Source organism: Diadema setosum, chromosome 17, assembly GCF_964275005.1.
Source record: "Diadema setosum chromosome 17, eeDiaSeto1, whole genome shotgun sequence".
Classification (NCBI taxonomy): Eukaryota; Metazoa; Echinodermata; class Echinoidea; order Diadematoida; family Diadematidae; genus Diadema; species Diadema setosum.
In genome coordinates, this window is record NC_092701.1 from 442,028 (window position 1) to 465,744 (window position 23,717).

At 39.0% G+C, this 23,717-nt stretch overlaps 1 protein-coding gene across 1 annotated transcript in view; it reads right to left on the reverse strand.

Moving 5' to 3' along the window:
• LOC140241083 (uncharacterized) overlaps positions 1-23,717 on the reverse strand; it is a 196,074-nt gene that overhangs the window by 136,927 nt on the left and 35,430 nt on the right. Inside the window, exon 7 of the mRNA XM_072320850.1 lies at positions 9,975-10,136. Coding sequence (XP_072176951.1) covers positions 9,975-10,136 — 162 coding nt within the window. The remainder of the gene's footprint in view (positions 1-9,974; positions 10,137-23,717) is intronic.

The window sequence follows — 23,717 nt, forward strand, 5'->3', positions numbered from 1 at the left end:
TATTATGGAAATTATGTGTGGCTAATCAATGTTCATATGATGGAATATAAATGTGTTTTGTTGAAGTTACTATAAAACGAGGAATTTTCGCGTGCATTTTAATTTCGCGAATTTCTTATATGAATAGAATCAGGAATAACTAAAGACCACAAATTATAAGGGAGGTATCATGTTATCAAATTAACAGGGTGTTTAGGGTTCCAGAGAGAGAGCCACCGTTTAGGGTTCCAGGGAGAGAGCCACCGTTTAGGGTTCCAGCGAGGACCAAGTTTAGGGTTCCAGAGAGAGAGCCACAGTTTGCGGTTCCAGAGAGGACCAGAAGTAAGGGGAGACGACCCGCTACTTCAGGCAGGGCATCGTCGACAACCTAGAGCACCCAAGCACGGGAGCTTCTAGAATAAACCAACGAGCAGAGCAACCAAGCTCAGGATCAAGTGGAGTTGGATATCAGTATTCAAGTTTGTACTATGCTATTGTTGTAAACGACCACAATTTGAGACCAGTATAATAAATCTTATTGAGTGTTATATTGTAAGAACACTGTGTGATTGGCTACTTTCGAGGCACTGTAGTTGTACAAGTCGAAAGAGTCGAATGAGTGAATGGTCTGCTAACAATCTGCTGCATTTAGAGAAAGTCAACCTTTGACTATAGAAAAGATCCCAGTCGCAGGGAGGACTTTCGTTCCCCACATTCAGAGGAAAGTCCCCTGTGACACAGGCCTCACCTTACAGTAGCTGTTGTTGTTGTTGTCACTCTTATTATTTGAATTTGTTTGTCATTTATCATTCCCTACCGCTATTACGGGGCCTAAGCCCTAAGAATATGTATGCCAAATCTTTACTTATAAATTACTTCAATTCCAAAATATTTCCTGCATCATTTTCATTTTATCAGAAATAATTGAAAGAAATATTGTATGATACCAATAAACATATCTAACCAGTAACGGTAGAATGTCTAGTCTACTAAAGCCTTATCATTATAAATAGGTTGACTATGGTAACTTTTCTTTTAATATGAATAGAACGTGTAGATCTATAGCGGTATACAGACGACCGTACAGAGATATGTGGTCCATTTATGGGAAGCCCTTCCCATCTATGGACCCCATACATTAGTAGGTGTGGGACTAGTAGGACTAGTAGGAGTGCTCCTATCAATGGACCTAGTAGTTCTAGATCTACTCTAGACTTCAAGTCTTCAGTATCATGTTGGCAGAATACCATAGCATATCAGACATAGATAGGCGTATATGGGACTGTGATATTGATTGACTGCTTTCTTTCGCTGGCGAGTCTGCGTCTTTGGCAAAATACGTGAAAAGTTACAATCTGCAATGTAGTCTCTGAAAGAGAGTGACTGCTGTCATGCGTCGAAACAAATTTATGCAAAATCTCGAGATAACCAAACGAGTAACTTACCACTTAACGTTAGCCCAATTTTATCACCAATGGTCTCTAACTCGATATTTTCCTCACTAGTGTTTTTGTGAGCATAATTACGTTTATTGTACAAACGTTGTCTTTTCAAGACCTCGTCGTTCAGCTCTACGATCGACGTGTTGTACCTTCGCGAGACTCTTTTCAAACTAAAATTTATGACTCCATCCACATTATAACGTCACAAATTATGCTCTATTATGATTGTTCAACAGCAACCTCGCCTCAGCGGCAGACTAGAAAAATTGCTCGGCGGAGTGATTCGAGAAAACCTCTTGCGGTTGCCGCTCTGAAAAGTCGCCGATACCGCTCCAGTGTGAACGGTTGTACATGAACAACACGCGAGCAGAGCTACCAAGTCTCACGCATTCTGAGTGAGACTCAAGCATTTAGGGGTTGTCTCACGATCTCACGCACGACACCCATTTTTCTCACGCATCGGGCAAAGTCTGCAATTTGGGCCCATAATAAGGAGCATAGCTCAAAGGATTAAAGTGATAGTTACAAATGAAGGTATATTTTCCTTTTGTCTTTCAAAATAAGTAAAAAATAGTCACTTAAAGGACAAGTTCACCTTCATAAACATAAGGATTGAGAGAATGTAGCAATATTAGTAGAACACATCATCGAAAGTTTGAGGAAAATCAGACAATCCGTTCAAAAGTTATGAATTTTTGAAGTTTTTCTGCAGTACCCGCTGGATGAGAAGACTACTGCAGTGTATGAATAACTTAGATGTCACATGCGTACAACAATATAAGGAAAATATAAAGAGAATTTCACAAAATTCCATCTTTTGAAAAAAGTACACATTCCCCTGACTCGTTACCGATAAATGTTATGGGTAATATTATTCCCCCTGCCTTTAGAAAGAGGCAAGTCAATTGCTCTTTTATTATGCGAAAAAAAGTGAAAATATGTTTAATTTTCTTTTATATTTTCTTTATACTGTTGTACGCATATGACTCACAAGCTGTCGTAGTCTCCTCATCCAGCGGTTCCAACACAAAAATTTAAAAAATTCATAACTTTTGCATCGATTGTCCAATTTTCCTCAAACTTTCACTGATGTGTTCTGCTAATATTGTTGCATTTTCTCAATCCTTATGTTTATGAATGTGAACTTGTCCTTTAAGTATGCACCTGATCGCACCATTAAGAGCTAAAAATTGAAAAAGGTCCCTACCGTGGGAGGCCACGGTGGTGTGTGTGTGGAGGGGGGGGGGGACCCCTCCCACACCCTCGCTTGCGCGCACATTCGCTTTCCGAGATGCCGAGTCGTGAAAATCTCACTCATAAAAAAAAAAAAAAAATGAACCTGGCATCCCTGCGCGAGGGATTTTTGCGGCACACCGCTGCCACTGCCGCAGCCGCAAAACCGCTCCAGTGTGAACGGCCCTTAAAGATGTTAAGTTGTTCTTGCGAATTAAACAGCGTTCGTACGAAATTCGTAAGAAGACCGTAAGAATCTGTGTCCGATCTACTAATCTGTACGAATTCCGGAATTCGTACAAACAGTAACATTCGCATCGTTCGTACAAAGCTTTGTGACCGTAGCTTTATTCTTTCGTCAGACTTACGGCCATCTTACGAAAGACGGAAGAGCCGTGGTCACAACTCGCCGTACTTGCAAGTGCATGCTGTCTACTTGCAAAAACGTGAACAAAACTTTGGGATCCGTACGTAGTAAGTACCGCCTCAGTATGGATTTTGAAGCACGCAGACACGCCGTAGCACTTTTATGTCACGAGGAACTTTCGCTGCGTTCGGGCTACGGATTTACCCTAAGTACGGGCAACGTACGTGCCCTCTACAGTAAACGTGCGTACAACGCACTGACTCCGTGCGTCTTCCTGCCGTCACTTGCTCGACGGACAGCGCACGTAGCATTTGCGTGTTAGCACGTGATAAGTGCGTAGTCCGTGCTTATTTGGCTCTTCGTGAGTTCAACTCTTCAACATAGCACGCAGATCGTACCGAGTAAGCACCTGCTTCGCACTTACAACGCAAGTTGGGCGCACTGATTTCTGCAAGGCACGCAAGCCCAGCCGACGGACGAGTGTCATTAATTTTCCTCTCCAAAATGTTGGCAATTAGGTATTCGTACTGTTCTCCTTCACCTAGGGGGCAGAAATTACCTATAAGGATTGTTGCCTTGAAAAAAAAAAAATCGCATGAAAGAGCTTTCAAAACTCTGTCGAATTGTCATCACGAACTAAAATCCACCTTTCTGTCTGGCAGGCGATGAGTAACGATTATGGTTATTAAAAATATGTTATATATTATATTTTGCAGAACATAAGAGACAGTCAAAAACTGCTTGAAGAAGAGAAATCCTGAATTTTGAGTGGTCAGTGCATGAAGTGACCAGCTTTTTGGATTGTTACATTCAAGAGTTGCACAAGCTTGGTTAAAAGGCATTGGTCATCATTGTTTTTTGTAGAGCAGGGATAAAGTCAGTACAATTTCAGTTAAGCTAAAATTAAGAATGTGTATATTTTGAAATTAAGCAAGGAAGAAATTACTGTGATGGCAGAATTACCTTGAATGAATTGCAAACGTGACGCCTTCAGACTCAGAGAAAATGAAAAAAAAAAAACAACAACAACAACAACATAGGCCTACATTCATCGTTCCAGCAATATGCTATTAATCTTGCTCAAAATGATTATGCTGGATGGCTGAAATGAACCACTGCCTACCTCTGAAACTGCGTGTAAAGATGGCAGACTTCATAACATCAAATCATAATGCATCTGAAATAACAAACTTATATTCTCAGCTCATCTCCAGTGCCAATGTGTTAGGCTGTTTAGACCAAAATAATGTTTTACAATATCATTGTATACACGATAATAGGTTTATACGTGTACCTGGGCCCCATTTCATAAGATACGTTTGGATGGCTACTCTTGCTGGAATGACAACTTTCAATATGGCAACAGCCAATCAGGAAGCTGGATTCTTGTCGTTACTATCACAATTGCAATTCCAGCAAGAGTTGCTATCATATCGACTTTTTATGACCATAGGGCCCAAATGTATTAACCCTTTCTCTGTCAATGAGTCATATATTCACACATTTCACATATAAACCTATGGACATGAAATAAATATGGTACACAGAAGGTTAAACTGCCATGTACACGTATGGAGAAGACGTATGGTCATATAAGCCTACCCCCAACATCTGACGGAAAAAAACAAAACATCGCACTTGCACGCACTTACAACATGCGAGAGAGTAGTGATACTGTTCGTGAGTAGCACGTGTAATTACAGTCTCCGCAAGATAATGTGGCAATCGCACGGAGATTGTACCTTGTAAGTACGTACAACTCACTTACCACGTGCACAACGTACGATGCACGTAACCCCTCACGGCCAGGCGTGGCGAGCGGGCCACGTACTTACACCCTGTGCAACCGTGCGAGTGTCGTGCGTAGACGTACTTCCTCCCTGCTCTAGTCACTCCCTCCCCACATTTTCAGAAAAAAACAAAACAAAACAAAACAACGTGAATGCCGTGGCCTCCGCCAAAAACGTACGGACGAAAAGCACGCACGGCTAGTTGTGACCAGGGCTTTATAGCAGTATATTTTGATGTCGATTATCATTGAACAATTTCCCTATAAAATAGTATTATCCAAATAATCTTCATGTTTTGATATTTACACTGAAAATCATGAACGCAACCAAGCAAGAGCGAGCGGAGAGAGCGAGGGAGAGATGGGAGTGGGTTCCCACGATGAGAACGTTTTTTTTTTTTTTTTTTTTTTTTTTTTTCATTTTGATGTTGTAAATGTTGCAATTTGATGCAGGTTTTTCCGTGTTTTATCGACTTGTAGCAGTCCCACTTGTTTAAGGTAGCAGTACATTTGGATGTAAATTGTTAATAAACAATAATATTTGCCTATAGAATGGTATCATTTAAATAAAATTTCTGTATTAACCCTATAAAGCCCAAGCTATTTTGACCCCTGCCAGGCCCAAGGGGGGGGGGGGGGCACATTGTGCCCCCCCCCCCTGTATAACTTCTTTATTATATGATGTATGACCGTCATATTTGGCACATGGGTAGAGCAACTCGTACTCTACATGACCCAACATTTGAAATTTCTCAAGGTCATCCACTGAGGGCGCTGTTTACCAAAATATAAAGAAATACATAGGAAATACGCTAAAATCATGTTTTTTCTGTTTATTTCTTTATCCCCAGTATATATCTTTGTTTGAATATCAATCATTTTCATATTTACCACAAAGATAAAGCAAGTCAGCCTTCACTGTTTGTTATGGTTGAAATTTCTCAAGGTCAACACATGGGGGCGCTATTCATTACAATATAAAGAAATATATAAAACCTATAATGTATTGCTTGGAATGAATACATATTTTGGTATTGCATTTCATATTTCTAAAATATTGTAATTTTGAGTTTGCAGATTGATAATATGATAAACAAATGATATTACAGGTACAGCTTGTGTGAAAATAACACAAAATAAAAGGGTAGTCTTTGGAAAATGCTGTATTTTCAATTATTTTTATTATATCTATTGTTTGATGCCTATGTCGTATAGAAAATAAAGGAAATAATAAGAAAACCATTTCAGGGTAATTCACAACCATAATTCCTTCACCCTTTGGTTCTTCAGCAAATTACAGCCAAGAAAAACCCCATTTCATCCATAATTATACTGTTAACTGAACTTGGAACAGAAAATCATGCAAAATCTGAAGAACATGGTTGTCAATTTATGGTTGCCATGGCAACCAGCAATATCGGATATAGCTAAATTATATATCAAAATGTGCGCAATAAGATTTTAGGAAAAGTCACCAAATTTGGTTGAAATCGGGTAAAGGGTATAGGAGCGGCAAACGAAAATATGGTGGGGGGGCACAATGTGCCCCCCCCCCCTTGGGCTTTATAGGGTTAATTCTTACACTGAGATGTCATGAACGCGACCGAGCATGCAGGGAATGGTGCAATATGATGCAAGTTTTTACCTGTTTTATCGACTTGAGACAGTCCCCCCCCCCCCCTGTTTATGGTAGCAGTATTTTTTATGTAGATTGTTAATGAACAATTTGCCTATAGAATGGTATCATTTAGATATAAACTTCTTGTATTAGTTCTTACAGTGTTGTCATGAACGCGACCGAGCCAAGCAAGCGGAGCGAACGAGGGTTTAGGGTGTGGGAGGGGGTTGTTTCCTTCTCACAGTGAAAACTTTTGCATTTTGATGATGTAAATGTTTGAATATTATGAACGCTTTCTGTTCAGCAATCAAAAAGAAAAAAAAAAACACGTGCACACGAGGGTGTACATAAGGGGCATTTCTCTTCCCAAACGAAGATGATTTTTGTATTTTAAGACCTGAAAATCAGTTCCCTCCCATAAAATCATAATCAATTCAGACAAAATGCGATGTAAAGCGGGTTTGTGCTGCAACATTGACCATTTTGTGGAATGTTTTCCTGTCAATGTATTTTACAGCTGGATATTTTTTTCTAGTTTGTTGATCTAAATGTCCACTCCGTTTTTATTTCTTTTTCTAAGTATAGGTGTATATCGTTTAATGTTTTGTGTAAATGAAAACAAGGCTGCTTTGACATTTTTGAGATTAATGAACAAGGATCTCATGCACCCTTTATCTGAAATTTGTTTATTTTTCACAAATACAAACGCAAATGCAATTAAAGATCCAGAATAGTTCAGGGGTGAGGGAGGGCAACTGACGGGGTAATATCCTAGCAACTCTCCTTTTCCATCTCTCATGTCTTCCTTTTCCATTATCTGGACAACCTACACAATTAATTGTGACCCGCTTCAACAAAATGGTCCTAAAGTCGCGCATGGTCGAAGCCGTGAAAATCGAGTTTGAAATTAGAGCATCAAAATTGGTCAAAACTTACGATTTTCTGAATTTGACATATTATTAGAGGCTGACATGTCTTCTATCATCTGTCGAAATTTTGAAGCAAAATGATGAAAGGAAAGACCAAAAAATAGCGTTTTTCTGGGCCATGTTTTTTTGGCGTTTCAACGAAGCAGAAACTGGTTCGAACATTTGGATTGAGCGCCACACATAGGCTCCGCCCCTAACAACGACCAGAGTGATCTCATTGGTCAGTTTGCTGCTTGCCGTTAACCGAAGCGTGAAGCTCACACACTGCCCAGTCGACTGGTACTGGTGCGTGCGGGCGGGTTGCGCTATGCATAGCCGCTTCTCCTGACATCCTGGTCACTGATTGGTCGGTGAGGAGACCGCCGACGCTGTTTTTGAATGAGCATTTCGGGGGTTGCTGGAGCTTACCTTCTAGTGTCCGGAGGTGAATACTGACTTGCGTGTCTCTTGATTGTGATTGCGTCGCAAGGAGAACTTTTAGGGCGCTTTTCTCGAAACAGTGATTTCCCAGACGTCTTGACATGCTCTCTTTTAAGCATCGATATCTCCGCAGCCGATTATTTTTATAAGACGTGTTTATATATCAAATTAAAGCAGAAAGATTAGGGAATTGTTTCATGCAATTTTCTAATAATCGACCTCGCCCGACTGTAGGATCATTTTGTTGTAGCGGGTCACAATTGGTCTAAAGGTGGACTTGGGCCTTCTTTGCCTAGTGTCGGGCTTGTTGAATTTGTTTGCGTAGTGTCGGATCGTGACATTTTTGTGCGTAGTGTCGAACTCATGGGCTGTGCAACTCGTGGGTATTTTTTTTCATTTTACTTGATGTCGAAATCGTGGGCATTTTTGCTTAGTGCCCAACTCGTGGGCTGTATAACTAGTGGGCTGAATGACTAGTGGGCTGTTTGACTCTTGGGTATTGGTCTTGTCATGTGCACCCATTTCACATGGTAGCGGGAAAACTACCCTACAGCAAAATGAAATCTTCCAGTCTCCCTCCAAACCAATCAACTTCTCTAAGGCTCCCACATCAGATAATCGAGTAAAGTTGCAATTTGATTATAAAGGAATTCCTAATCTTTTTCGTCATTTCAGCGAGTTCATTTGTGATCGTGACGCATGCACGTACCTGTGTATTGAATCTCTAACGTTTCCCATGCAAACCATTCTTTGCTTTGAATTGTCTGGAATGGAATGATTTACTGTTGTCGGGATCTTCAACATACAGCGGCTCCGTTTGAGCTTACATCATGCAACTTTAATTGTTATTCTTCAGCACTCGGAAATCATGATGATGACCTAGATAATAGCCATTACATTAATGTCTTATTCCTTGTTTTCTTGCATCTCCTCTTCTATACTATCCACACATACCGACGTAATCCATCAAAAACTGTGCACCATATCTGTGACTTTAACTCTAATAAATTCCAAAGTTCCCCATCCTCTTTCAATTTACCTTCCCCCATTGGGTTCTTATCCTTTGATTTCGTCTCTTCACACTCTGGGGATTATTTTTCCGAATATTCACAACAGTGTACATCTGATTGTTGTATGTTAATCCTAAAAATGCAAAATAGTATTTGTGGAGAAGGTGGCTACCCCCTCCCACACCCTCCATTTCCACCTGACAACTTCCTTCCATCAATAAGTAGGCCTACACATGGGATGTCGCTCACGCTGGAAACGAACCACAGTTCGTCTTTCAATTATCTGTGAATGTCTATTTTCAGACTCTTTTTAATAAAAAAAAAAAAAAAAAAATTGCCAAAGAGGTGCATCGGTTCAGGTCTCAGATCTGCAAAATCTTCCTTGTGTGAGAGGGGGATCCTCCTCTTCCAGACCCCCACCCCCACACTTGGTTGCTCCGCTCCCTCGCACAGTTATTCCAACTCCTAGTCTCCCTCCCCAATCGTAAAACGGATCGACGCCCCTGCCCTTGTCATAAAATGAACGGGAAAGGGGATTTCCAGCGGTTTTTATACATTATTTTTTTTTTTGTAGAGTATACCCTGAAATCAGTTATGATTTAGAGGTCCCTTTCCATTTCATGAAAATCCTTTGTACACTCTTCACTTTCAGCTCTAATGACTTTTGAAGGATGATGGTATTGAGTTGGTACTGAAAGTTGGCATCATGGGTAGAATGTGTTAATAGATCGTGCTCAACTTCAGCTTAATCCGATAATCTCCCCATTCTTGTTGCTGCGGTGGTTTACAATCTGTTTTTTGTTTTGTTTTTTGCCCCCCCCCCCCCCCCTTCATCGCACAGCCACCACTGTACAGTATAAAAAGATTAAGCGCTTGAATAGACCCTGTTCTTCAAAGCCTATTTTCTCGGTTCACACTTTACAGAGTTATAAATCATTTTTAAGCTTAGAGCCTGCTCTTTCAGCATGTTAAGGAGCTGCCCTTAACTAAAAATCATATCTGATATTTTTTTTTTCCTTTTGTGATGCAGGGATTCATATAGTAACAAGTTTGAGTTATCTTAATCACTTATGGAATCCTGTTCAAGAACAAGACCCTAGAATTACTATTTACAAATATCATATAACACTTGAACTTGAGCTGCATAGAATACCTTTACAAATGAAGCTATTGCATAAAGGTCTTACCTCGCAATTTGAATCACTTGCGCCGAGGATTTTGAAGAAATCCCTGTGAAATTCTGAGTGGATTATCCTGAGGTGCTTCAACACACGGCTTGAACAGATACTCTCCGCCAGTTCATGCGACGTAGTTCTTCCACAGGTCATATCTTGAATTGACAGTGATTGCTGCCGGGAATAAATAGAAATTGTTCCAAAAAAAAAAAATGATTATAAACCAAAACTTTCTGGAAAAGATGACATGCAGTTGCTTTGGAGTTGAAGCAATAAATAACTAAATGGAAGACGTAACACACTGAATAAATTTCAATATTTACACTTCACAAGAGTTGCTAGCTAATATTAGAAATAGCTTCCTTAACTTGCGAACGGTCTGCGAAATACAACGGATGAACGTCACTTTGAAAGTGTTTGAAATATTGTCATCATATTACGAAAAATATCTATGTTTTTTTTCAATGATGCTGCACTCGATACATAGCAGTCACGCCTATTTGCAAAATTCTGCGTATTTATTTGTGTTGTTTTGGGGCAGATTTTATCTATTCAATTTAATTCGATTCAAATTAGATTTTACTTCCAAAGGCACTTTTTTGTTGATATAAGTTCAAGGAAAAAAAAGTTCAATGTATTACAACAATATATGGAATTAATGTTCCAAATGATTGTGTCATTAGAAAAGAGAGACCCACGTGAAAGAACAGTTTGTAAAAATATGGGTCACTCAAAAATAGAACTTGTAATGCAGAAAAAAAGGACGAACGCACTGCACAGGCTCAAAACGCTTACTGTTAAAAAGGAGAAAGGACAAACAACAAAAGAAAATAGGAAGAGAGGTGTAGATGAAGAAAGGACGTAGTCCAGTCAAAATAGGGCTTCACCCACCACTGTAATTGCAACATTAGGAATTCCACTGCAGTGCATCTTGTTATTGGCTCCTAAACACCATCCTAAAAGTCCCAAGTAATCCAGGGGGGCAAATTGGTTAAATTTGCATAATGTGCAAATTAGCTCCCATAATTATAAACATACAGTGTTTCCATGAAAACTAGGCTACTTGGTGTCACAATGGAACACCGAATGTATTGAAACTTATGTTTACAATGTCAGTTAGTGAAATGCAAACACTTTTATGTACATAATCTGGACCTCATCTGCATAGTATGCGAATTAGCTCCCATAATGATAAAAATACAGTGTTTCCATGAAAACTACGCTTCTAGGTTTCAGATTGGAACACCGAATGTGTTGAAATCTATGTTTGCAATGTCCGTTAGTGCGATGAAAACATGTCCATGTACACAATCTGGGCCTCATTTGCATGATATGGAATGTTCAAATGCTTCAAAGCGCCCGATATGAGCGTATTAATAGTGTTCAAATATATTTCAGTTTCTCTTCACCAAAAACAAACTCTACAGCATTAGTCTAGCATGAATGATATTATGCAAATTAGAGTTTGTTGTCAGACAGATAATGATAGCTTATCCCCCAATTACGTAGAATCAAATTTCGAAATTAAACAAGTGTCAACATCTATAGCTTGTCCAATTTTGTAACGAATGAACTCTATTTGGAGGGTGGTTTATTCGAATCTGGATGATTCAGCTCTTGCATCCTTGAGGTTTTGAGGTATTAAAGATGGCCAGTCAACTTTAGGAAACCCTGTGGGAAGTGCCTAAAGTTACCCCTATCGATCATATTATCCCCACGACCATTTACAGAACATGAATCAACCAACGCGATTTCCGTTGTTCTAAGCGTACAAGATTTTTTTTTTTTTTTTAAGTCGTTCGGCCGTCTAGCAAAGACTCTTTTATTTCCATGAAATAGAATTTGCACTGACAGCGGAGACATTTTTTTTTCTAAAATGTGTATATCTTTTTGAATAAAAGGTGGTGCACAGTCAAAGCGCCTTGCAGGGAGGTACCCGAATTTATCCCTATACCCTCACGGCCCAGTACAAAACATAATCATACTCACGTGAATACAGCTGTTTAAAGCGCAAAATCCCTATAACGTCCTTTTCGTTTCATTTCCATTAAAATTCAGTGAAAGTTATAGAAGAATCATTGTTTCACAATATCTGTCAAGTGAAAATACATGTAGTTCACATACGAAGGCAACCACGTGGAGGGTACCCAAAGTTACCCCTTCCAAAGGCAAATACATGATTATGTTCTATGGGTACATACCTTTAAACAGTCCTTCTGGTCCTCCAGCAAAGAAACTTTTATTTAATGAAATTCAATGAGGTTAACAAAGGTAATCTCTGGGGAGGTGTCTGAATTTTCACCTATGCACACGCCCTATATTACAAAATACAGACATTAGCAACCCAAATACAGTTGTTCTAGCGTGAGTGGTTTTAAAGTAGGTCCGGCAATACAGCAAATACCTTCTTAATGACAAGTCACGAAAATGATAGACAAATATTTGCTTGATAAGATCTAAAAAAAAAAGAGGGTGCTTTAGTATTGAAGGGACTTCCTGTGGCGTGTGCCCCTAAACTGCCCTTTATTCATTTCGCAATAGAGAAAACATATAGTATCATAATATAACGTATGATATATATGTTCCAAACGTACATGCTGTCAAAATTCGATCGTGCCTTATAGCAAGGGTACTTTTGTTTCCAAGAAATGCAATGTAATCAATACAGGGTACATTGCTTTACAACACTTATAAAATATAGTAAAACGGGGTGCACATTTAAAGCGGCCCCTTGGGAGGCGCCCAAAGTTACCCCCTCAACCCCGCGTCCCCATATGCAAAACGTGCGTTATGCCAACGTGAGCACTGTTGTTATGAATGTACTCTAACAGCTACCGCTAATTTGCATTTTATGTGAATCATTTTTTTATGACCAATTCGATTAGGCATCCATCGTGTTCATTGACCTACAAAATATAAGTTTGTACATTTAAATCTTTCAAACTGGATAACGGGAAGCTATTAAAGATCCGTCAATTTTTCTCTCATTACATGTGCTAATTTGCATAGTATGCAAAAAGCGCTAGATTGACTGGACTAACGGGAAAACAAAGAAGAAAGGAAGAAAAGAAGGACTACTTATGGGTAGCACGGATCCTCAGTGCAAGTAGGGCTATTGCCAGACACTATGTAATAAACATCAAAATGATTGTGCAAATGAACTGAAAAATGTGTAGGTCTTCTTCAAGTGCTTTTTAAGAACCAAACAAAAGCTTTGTCCTGTATAAATCAAAAATTGAGAAGATGGCTGGATAGCCAATATTCAGCTTCGCTAAGCTGGTCTTCTATGGGGTCCAGTTGGATGTGAGGTGGGACCACTTCACCGGGTTAAACACCCTGCTCTATAAATAAATAATAAATAATAATAAATATCATTTATAAAGCGCTTATTCTCTCATACACGGGACCTCCATTTTATGTCCTATCCGAGGGACAGAGTGTTTCGTCCGCTTACGGATATTTGCGGAGATTTACGGATGCTGTAGACGATTACGTCCTTCGACGTTTTCTGTTTTCTGGCTGGGGCTTTTCTGGCTGTTTTCTGGCCGGGAAGGTGTGGGAGATCAATACAAATTACATGGAATGAGAGAACAGATGAGTTTTCAGTAATGATTTGAAGGAGTCTACTGTTGGACAGGTGCGCCGGAAGCAGTTGTGGATTGGGGGGGGGGGGGCAAACATTGGAGGGGGCTCAAGATTAGACCATGCATATTATGTTACACAATATACACATACACATACACACATACACACACACACACATCTATATATATATATATATATATATATATATATATATATATATATATATATAAATAAACTAGTAATGCATTATTTCGCCAATAAGAATGAGTTTATTGAACAACCTTGAACACCTTCTTCAGGAGTCTCGACGCGGAATGTCAATACCAAAACATAAATTCGGTGGAGGCCACCGAAAATTTGAGTTGTTCAATAAACTCATTCTTATTGGCGAAATAATGCATTACTAGTTTATTTCTTGATTCTTCGCTATATTGGAGCCAATACGTGAATTCACAACATGTTTGGATATATATATATATATATATATATATATATATATACATATATTTATATATATATTTATATATAAAGTGGTGGGTCGAAACATGGGGGGAACCATAAAGTAATTTTGACGGTCTGTATGCTTGTGCGTGTGTGCGTGAGCAATAATGGGACTACAATACATTACGGAATGTGATATATTCAACAAGCAGTCATTGAGGAACATTGTAAGTTTTCCCTACATGGATTATGGAATGACGGTAAACGATCGACAAATTATATACTGTCAGCAACATAAGGTGAATGGCATAACAATAAAATGCGAGCGAGCGAAGCGAGCGAGCTTGAAAATTTTGATATTCTACAGTTCCAAAACTGGAGTTTTAATTGTAGCTACATATTTCGCTTTGAAATAAATGGGGGCGCATCGGGCGCAACTGCTGGCAATTATTGGCAGCAACATTAGGAGAATGGCATAACGATTCAATGCGAGCGAGCGAAGCGAGCAAGCCTGAAAATTTTGACATTCTACAGTCCCCAAACTGGGGTTTGTAGCTTTATCTTTCACTTTGGAAATTAATGGGGCGGCGCATCGGGCGCAACTGCTGGCAATTACTGGCAGCAACATTAGGAGAATGGCATAACGATTAAATGCGAGCGAGCAAAGCGAGCGAGCTTGAGAATTTTGACATTTTACAGTCCCAAAACTCCCGTTTGTAGCTATATCTTTCGCTTTGGAAATTAACTCTTTATGTGCCATGGTGGAAACCTCCTGTGTGCCACGTTATTCTGCGACACGAAGGTAGTCATGCTTTGAGAAAGAATTCTGTTTTTCAAATGTGTATAACTTCTACAAATTTCTAATAAGATGGGCGTAATAGCAGGCAAAGTTAAAGAGGAATGCCAAGCTTTTTTTCGATATAAATTGTATGCCGACTCTATTTTCATTTTTTTTTCTTTTAATGACCAGTTGCTACATTACTATAAAGGCATGACCTTTGCACATTAAACCATGACAGAAACATAGAATGTACGAGTAAATCTAGTTGGGAACATCGCTTGATAGTCGATCACCACAAAGAATGCAAGCCGTACATGAGAGGGACAAAACCACGAGAAACGCTTTCATTGTACCGCGGGATTAGCAGTAATTAGCGGTTTATCGATCGGTCTTGGCGGCTTTGTTTGTTGAACAGAATATGCGAAGTTGGCACGTCGTCGACTGAGTCGGAGGTGCGAACGTGGCACATAAAGAGTTAAGGGGGGGCATCGGACGCAACTGCTGGCAATTACTGGCAGCAACATTAGGAGAGTGGCATAACGATTCAATGCGAGCGAGCGAAGCGAGCGAGCTTGAAAATTTTGACATTTTACAGTCCAAAAACTCCCGTTTGTAGCTATATTTATCTTTCGCTTTGGAAATTAAGGGGTGGGGGCATCGGGCGCAACTACTGGCAATTACTGTCAGCATCATTAGGAGAATGGCATAACGATTCAATGCGAGCGAGCAAAGCGAGCGAGCTTGAAAATTTTGACATTGTAGAGTCCAACAACTACCGTCGTAGCTATGTTTTTCGCTTTAGAAATTAAGGGGGAGGCGCACCGGGCTCAACTGCTGGATGCGAGCGAGCGAAGCGAGCGAGCTTGAAAATTTTGACATTTTACAGTCCAAAAGCTGCCGTTTGTAGCCATATTTTTCCCTTTTATTCATATATATACATATTTATTTTCTTTTCTTTGTTTATTCATTTATTTTTATTATCATTATTATTATTATTTTTTTTTTTTTGGGGGGGGGGGGCTTTTTTTTTTGCGGGGGGGGGGGGGGGGCAAAAATGCGTTTTGCCCCCCCCCCCCCACTTCCGGCGCCTATGCTGTTGGAGCTTCACGGACGTGGATGGGCAAGTTGTTCCATAGTGTAGGTGCAATAACACTGAAGGCGCGGTTGCCATAACGGGTACGGGTGCGCGGTGCCGATGTGAGTTGAAGGTGTGCAGTGGAGTGAGAACGAAGGCGTCTGGTTGTTGAGGAAGTAGATATAGTCCGGAGGGAAACCAGATGATGAAGATAGGATGGTGCTAAGTTGTGGACAATCTTGTAGGTGAGGAGTAGAACTTTGAAGATGATGCGGTCATGAATTTGTAGCCAGTGCAGTGATCTGATGACAGGTGTGATAATCTATGTTCATGCTTCTTCGTGCGTGTGATGAGACGTGCAGCGGTGTTCTGGATGCGTTGTAGCGGAGCAAGACAGGAGCGAGGAAGACCAGCAAGGAGGCTGTTGCAATAGTCCAAGTGTGAAGACACGAATGCATGTACCAGCTTTTCTGTAGATGACTCATTAAGGAATCTCCTTATTTTCCCGATCCTGGCAATGCCAAAGGAAGCCGATCTGCAGACATTTCGAATGTGGTTAGTGAGAGTGACATGCTTGTCGAGAGTAACACCAAGATCCCTCACACAGTCAGAGGAAGAAACGCATTCTCCAGCCATATCCAAAGAAGGCTGAAATCCCGGTTGCTGCCTAAACTGAGCTGAGACGAACAACAACTCAGTTTTGGCTTCATTTAGTTTGAGATGGTTGCGGGAAGACCATGACTTAATGTCTAGGAAGCAATCATGAAGTTTCTGCATGGAAGCAGCCCGGTGGTCGTTATCAGCGTTCATTATGACATACAACTGAGTGTCGTCCGCGTAGATTGCGTGCTGCACTCCATGGTGTGGGCCAATGATGTGGCTCAACGGACCAGTGTAAAGGGAGAACAACAATGGTCCTACGACGGAACCCTGCGGGACGCCACAATAAAGAGGAAATGACCTCTATGCGATGAATGAATGAAGCGGGATCTTTTACGTGTATGAGTTGCGACTCTCTCATACACGGGACCTCCATTTTATGTCCTATCCGAGGGACAGAGTGTTTTGTCTCTTGCTAGAGGGGACGGTATGATTACACAGCATCGCTAAGTCCAGACTCGGGTTTGAACCCGGGTGCTTAGGATAAGGCAGACGCTCTACCGACTGTGCCAACTCACCAGAATAACAAAAGGTAAATTAAATTAATTGAATTTCCTTAATTGTTGGAAACATTGTGATAATTGGCATTTTCAAGAAAAACACATCATCACAATGGTTGTCTAGGCTTTGTTTTTTCTTAAATGAAGCATACATTGTCGTAATCGATATAAACATAAATCTTTAACTTTTGAAATATAACCATTCGAAAACAATTCGCTAATGTGGCCACATGGTTGTAAGTGGTATGTAATTCTCAAAACCTATTTTTTGTAGCAAATACGATTTTCAATCAAATGCTGATGAGTATTTATTTACCCAAACAAGATAACGAAATTTAAGAGTGTGATATAGATTAAATAGAGTATGAGTGGAGAAAAAAAAATACTTCAAATTATTGATATACAAATATTGCAGGATATGATCCTACAACAATAATTAACATGATATTTTCAAGATAATTCACTGTCCACATAAACACCAAAGAATTCAATGGATAAAAACACTCCTAAGGGGTGCCATCTAAGATAACATTGCCTGGAAGCGTTTCCAGTGAATTGCTAAAAGGCATAAACTTAGTCTTCTGCAAATTGAGAAATAATTTGCTCGTTACCGTTTGTCAACTTTCCTTTGATAGTTAGAATTTCGTTCAGATGAGGAAATTTAAGACTGCGATATAAATTAAGTAAACTATGAATGGGAAAGAAAAACGTCAAATTATAGATTATACTAATATTCGAGGATACGATCACGATAAGTATACTGTCAACATAAACACCAAGGAATTCAGCGGACTAAACCTCTCCCAGGGGGTGCCATCTAGCATAACATTGCCCGAAAGCGTTTCAAGTGAATAACTTAAAGGCATAAACTTATTATGATTTTTTTTTTCCAAATTGAAGGATAATTTGCTAGTATCCTTTTGTCAACTCTCCATTGATCGTTTGTAAAATGATGTTGGGGTCTCCTGGAAAAAAAAAAAAGGAAAGGTAAGATTAGAGTCTTCGCCAAATAGGATGAAAAAGAGCGTAGCAGAAGATAAATGAAAATCATTGATATATCTAACAAGTTAGGCCAAAGTACGCCTTATTAGATATCGTATCCGTCTGCTTATACCCGCCCGCCTACAGTTCAATTTGTAATCTTCTCTGTCACTATAATGTCTGAGATTCAACGGATGAAAACGTTTTATAACGCAGCAATTCACCTTGTAGCCTGTTTTGGTAAAATTATTCTCCTCAAAACGGTACATTTTTCATTAAAAAATACCCGTTTTCATTGATGCATCTTCTTTTTCCGAATCTTATCTTGTTAAAGACGATTTTATTATTTTCTGTGAATTTATACTATTTCAACACCTTTGCAGATAACAGTCCCCCTCCATATCATGTAAAGCAGGCGTGCACTGGGACATTGACCATTAATTTTTCTGAATTATTTTCTTGTAAACTTCATTTCACAGATGGGTGATTTTCTAGGTTGTTAATCTGAATGTCCATATTTTATTTCTTTTACATGTCGTCAAACCCCCGTTTGAGACGAGACCCCATTGGCAAACGAAGCTGATGGGGTGCTATACCCCCCCCCCCCCCTAACGAGTCCTCGTTTGAGAAGTGGGAGGATATGTATTTGCCCATTGCAAAATAACTTTCTACTCGGGTGTGGCAAACCTGGAGGCCAAGCCAGAGTTTAATGACTGCAACAGTTGTCATATTACGTAAGAGCATGATAAGGATGTATGCCTGTGGCAGACCATTCGAAGTGAACTCAATTTTCTCTATTCTTTCTAAAGTTTTAAATTTTATATTCTATTGAGAAATTCTATGGTCATCCGTTTTAAATTTCAAACGAAACAGATAAATAACGAAAATACAGGAATAAGAAGGACAGCATTGTAGAAGTTTGCCGACACACACACGCACCATGGAGGTACATAGCCCATGCCAAAACCAAAACAATCTCCTCCTCTCGCGGGTGCCCCCCCCCCCCCCCCCCCGTGGCGGTGATTGATGCTTAGATTAGGCCAGGGTCAAGAAACAGGTGTTTTGTATCTTTGGTTTTTAAGTCCAGTGATTGCCAAGATATCCACTGGCATTGTCTACAGGAGTGTAGCTTCTTCAAACGAGAGATTTGCCTCATGAGTAGGTGTATACCGATTTGAGGTTTGCTGAATGGGAAATTAGGGTGTTTGGGCATTTTCGAAGTTAATGCGGAAAGATCTTATGGAAATTTTACTAAATTTTGTTTATTTCTATGAACACTCACACAAACAAACACAAGTAAAAATCTTGAACAGTTCAATGGGGTGAGAGAGGGCAACTGAGGGGGTAACACCATAGCAACTTTCATTTTCCATATCATATCTTCCTTACGACATTATATGGACACGCTATACAACTGATTAGTCTATTGGTGGCACTGTTCACCCTGTCGGTCTCGTTGGCCTTCTATGTCTAGTGTTGGTCTCATTAGCCTCGTTTGTCTTGCGTCGGTCTTAATTACGTAGTGTCGGTTCCGTGAGCCTTTTAAGCGTAGTGTCGGTCTCATGGGCTTGTTGGCTTAATGTCGGTCTCGTGAGCATTTTGTGCGTAGTGTCGAACTCATGGGCTGTACAACTCGTGGGCTTATTTTACTTAATGTCGAACTTGTGGGCTTCATTGACTTAGTGCTGAACTCGTGGGCTGTATAACTAGTTGGCTGTATGACTTAGTGAGTTGTATGACTCGTGGGTGATGATCTTATGGCGTGCATCCTTGTCGACAGATAAAAATGGGGTCATCCAAGTAGACCGACACCCACGAGTCATACAGCCCACGAGTTCGACATTAAAAACAGGTCCATGAGTCATACCGCTCACGAGTCAAACAGTCCATGAGTTCGACAATAGGCAATTAAAGCCCATGAGACCGACACTAAGTGAAAACAGCCCACGAGTTCGACAGATAAAACACGGCGCGTAATGTGTCGGTCTCGTGGGCCTTGTTGGCTTGGTATCGAACTGATGGGCTGTATGGCTCGTGAGCTGTATAACTCGTGGGCTGTATGACTTGTGAGCTGTATGAATCTTGGGCTGTATGACTCGTGGGTGTCAGTCTCGTGACGTGCACCCAGAAAAATTGTTGCTTGTCGGTTAGGTAACTTCATTTCATTACCACTTTCATTTTATTTCAACACGGTAATAAAAAGGAAACTTGCTCAGCCATCGGCTGTTATTCTGCAAGTCCGTGCGTGTATACAATATAACAGAATGAGAATGAAAACAGAGATTCAGTAACAGCATATAACAATGATTGAAATAGAACAAAAAAAGAGAGAAAAAAAAACACAAAGAAAGAGAAAAGTATATCTACATATAACAGCACATTAAAAAAACACAGACATTGACAAGATATTGACTTAAAACAAATGTCAATATTATTCATCGCGTAACATAACAGGAAACGTTATGATAATTGATATGATGTTATAATATATACAATGAAATGGATATCAAACTACAACTACTGTTTCAAATGAAACGTAAAGCGTCATAATCTTGATATCATAATTATGGGAGATCATTCCACACTTTACGTCCCCTGTATTGTAAACTCATACGTTTTAAAATTGGTTGAAAATCTACATAACTCAAATTTAAGCATATTCCATTTGAAAATATATATATATATATTTAAATAAAAACAACTCACACAGACTTAAGGGGTAAACCCCATGAGCAATGTTATGCATTGCATGTAACATTCTGTGTTTTTGTCTTTTTTTTCAATAGTAGAAATACTTAATTGATCATAACAATATCAATTGTGTTGAATACCTTCAATCGACTTTCAGAACTTCTGAATTACCTAAAGTCCTTCCAACAGAAACCTTTAATGCTGTAATTTTTAAGAGTAACATTTCGTGATTAATCGTGAAAAAGGCCTTGGACACATCCAGGACTATACCAATTGTATATGAAAAAAAAAAATCTAATGATGTGGTGACCTTTTTTATAAATGACAGAAAAGCATGGCTAATATGATATTTACCTTGTAATCAAAACTGAAACTCAGCCCATTCAAAAGATTGATTTAGAAATATATATCTTTTTCGGAAACATTTTTTTGTACATAATAAAGAAACCACTGGGAACAGTGAAATCGGCCGTTCAAGATTCAAATTTATTTTCATTTCCATCAAAAAAACAATGAAATAAAATACAATGCATATGTACAGGATATTTGTAATAATTGCAGAATGTGATTTAACAAAGTACATTATGAAAATGAGTAGCAGATGAAAAAAAAAACGCAATTATGTCTTTGTTTACATATACATAGAGCGTATAATACAAATTAACTATTAAGGAAGGGGATGATAATAGAGGATCCCACTAACATCCAAAGCTTGTACGATATGCGATCCTCAGAAAATACACAAGGCAGCAATACAAAACAAAATAAAACGAACCGATGTCAACTGACACGAACTCAAAATAATTGGGAAGGGAAATAGAAAGGAAAAAGAAAGAAAAAAAAACTACAGCACGTGTCATTGTGGACGCAAGCAAGCTGGATTCCATGATGTAAAATTAAACAAAAAACAGGATGTTAATCACCAGAGTAAAAAAAATGAAGGGATTATCAGATAAAAATGAAGTTGGGAGTGCCGTATCAACACACTCTGTTCATAATTGATGCCAACTTTCAAAGCAGTAACATCATTCTTTCAAAAGTTATTTGAGTTTAAAGTGAAGAATGTTTTCAAGGTTTTTAAGAAATTAAAAGGGGACACATACCTAATCACACTATTCTACCAAAAAAAGTTCAAGATAAACTGCTAAAAAACACACATTTTATAATCCCAAATTTTAACATGATGTAGAAGAAGACTTACTCCTTCAGAAAATATGAAAAAGTCAAGATGGGTTAGGTTGACCCATTTCACCTATTTTCAGTCTCCACAAAGAATCAATGTGTGCGACTTTTTCTTCGATTTGTGGTGCACGGTCACATATGATACGGTGTGATTTCTTTTGTAATAAAGGTAATTGATCTAAACGTGTTTTATATGAATTTCCCCAGGAGAGAAGGTCGTAATTCAAATAATATGGAAGAATTAAAGATGAATATAATGTAAGCAGGGACGATAAAGGAAAACAAAATTTAAGTTTATTAATCAGACAAATATTACTTGAAATAATTTTACATATTATACCGTCAATATGGAATTTCCATGAAAGCTTATTATCAACTGTTATTCCAAGAAATTTTACATGGAAAACATTTTCGAGTGGAGTACCATCTGAAACAACGTCAGCAAGAATGCCTCAGTAGAATTGCTAAAAAGCATGTATTTTGTTATTTGAAGATCAAGAGATACCTTTCTTGCTTTTATCCACTAGGCGACATTTTCTTACTCTGAATTAATTGCATTTATTATGCTTATTGCATTTACAAGGTTAAGAGGATTATTGTGCGAAATAAAAAAAAAAAACAAATTCGAGTCATCTGCAAAGAGTAATCTGCAAAGAGAGTAAAAGAAAGAATATTATATTTTTTTTTGTACTTTATTACTATTTCTTTTTCAAAATAACATTGGTCATAGAGGTGTGAGTCGCACCCATTACGTATGTAGTTTATAAATTGATCACATACAGTAAACTCCAGAAGAACGCGTTAATCATTGCTGTACCCACCAAAGCATGAGCTATATACAACTATGGGGACGGGCAGTGATTTGTCCAACGTAAAAGTGAATCCTCTGAATAATTAGGCTTCTTTTCAAAACTTCAGTTTTCCATGCATTGTAATTCATTTTGAGAACTACCGTGTTAGTTGACGCACGGATGGAAGCATGCATGCACATTTGACAAGTAAGTGGTGGGCTAAATGTGATATCCCTGCAGAAAAGCGTAAAGCTAACGATAGCATGGTAGTATACGATTGGAATGGCAAAATTAGTGGGGGCATGTAATGACATAAACAAGCCTTCCTCATAAGCAAAAAAAAAAAAAAAAAAACCTTGGACTTAGAGGTAACACATATGCCTGCTAACAAGGTGAATTTAACGAGCAAAATTTGGGAGTCAAGAGGCAAGTGAATGTTCTTGTATTTTTTTTTTTTTTAATTACTGGGGTCTCTGGAGATGTGTGGTGGTTTGAGCTGGGGTTTACTGGTTTCTGTGATTTACAGTCATCCAGTAGTTGCTTATTTCAACTTACTTGTCGTTGTACGTGTGGGACTGTGTTTCATTTAAATAAAATAATGAGGCTCTGGAAAACTACTAACCTGAATGTGCCACTATTCTGGATCCCCGTCAAGTTCGCGCAACATAGACATTTACGGCATTCTAAAAAAAGGGGGCGGGGTGCTCGTCTTTTGTGGAGCCCCACATTACTTGCAACTCATGTTGTGCATTGTGTACAGTACATACACCAAAAAGGAAGGTTTCAACCACCCAAACTAGCGCTCGTGTCGTCTCTTAGTGCAAGTATCCATAGGCGTACGGATAACACAAGCAGGATGACGTGCAACGTGTACTATCACGTGTTGCGAAATGTCCTGCAGCAAAGTATGCGCCGTAATTTCAGATTTTTGATTTTTTTTTTAAATTGAAACTAGTCTCTTTTTGTTGTTGTTGTTGTTGTACCCTATTTCAGAATTGTTTGGGAATGATTCGGAAACTACTCCTTATAAGAATTATTGCAGGAAAAAAAAAAGGAGTAAAAGACCCC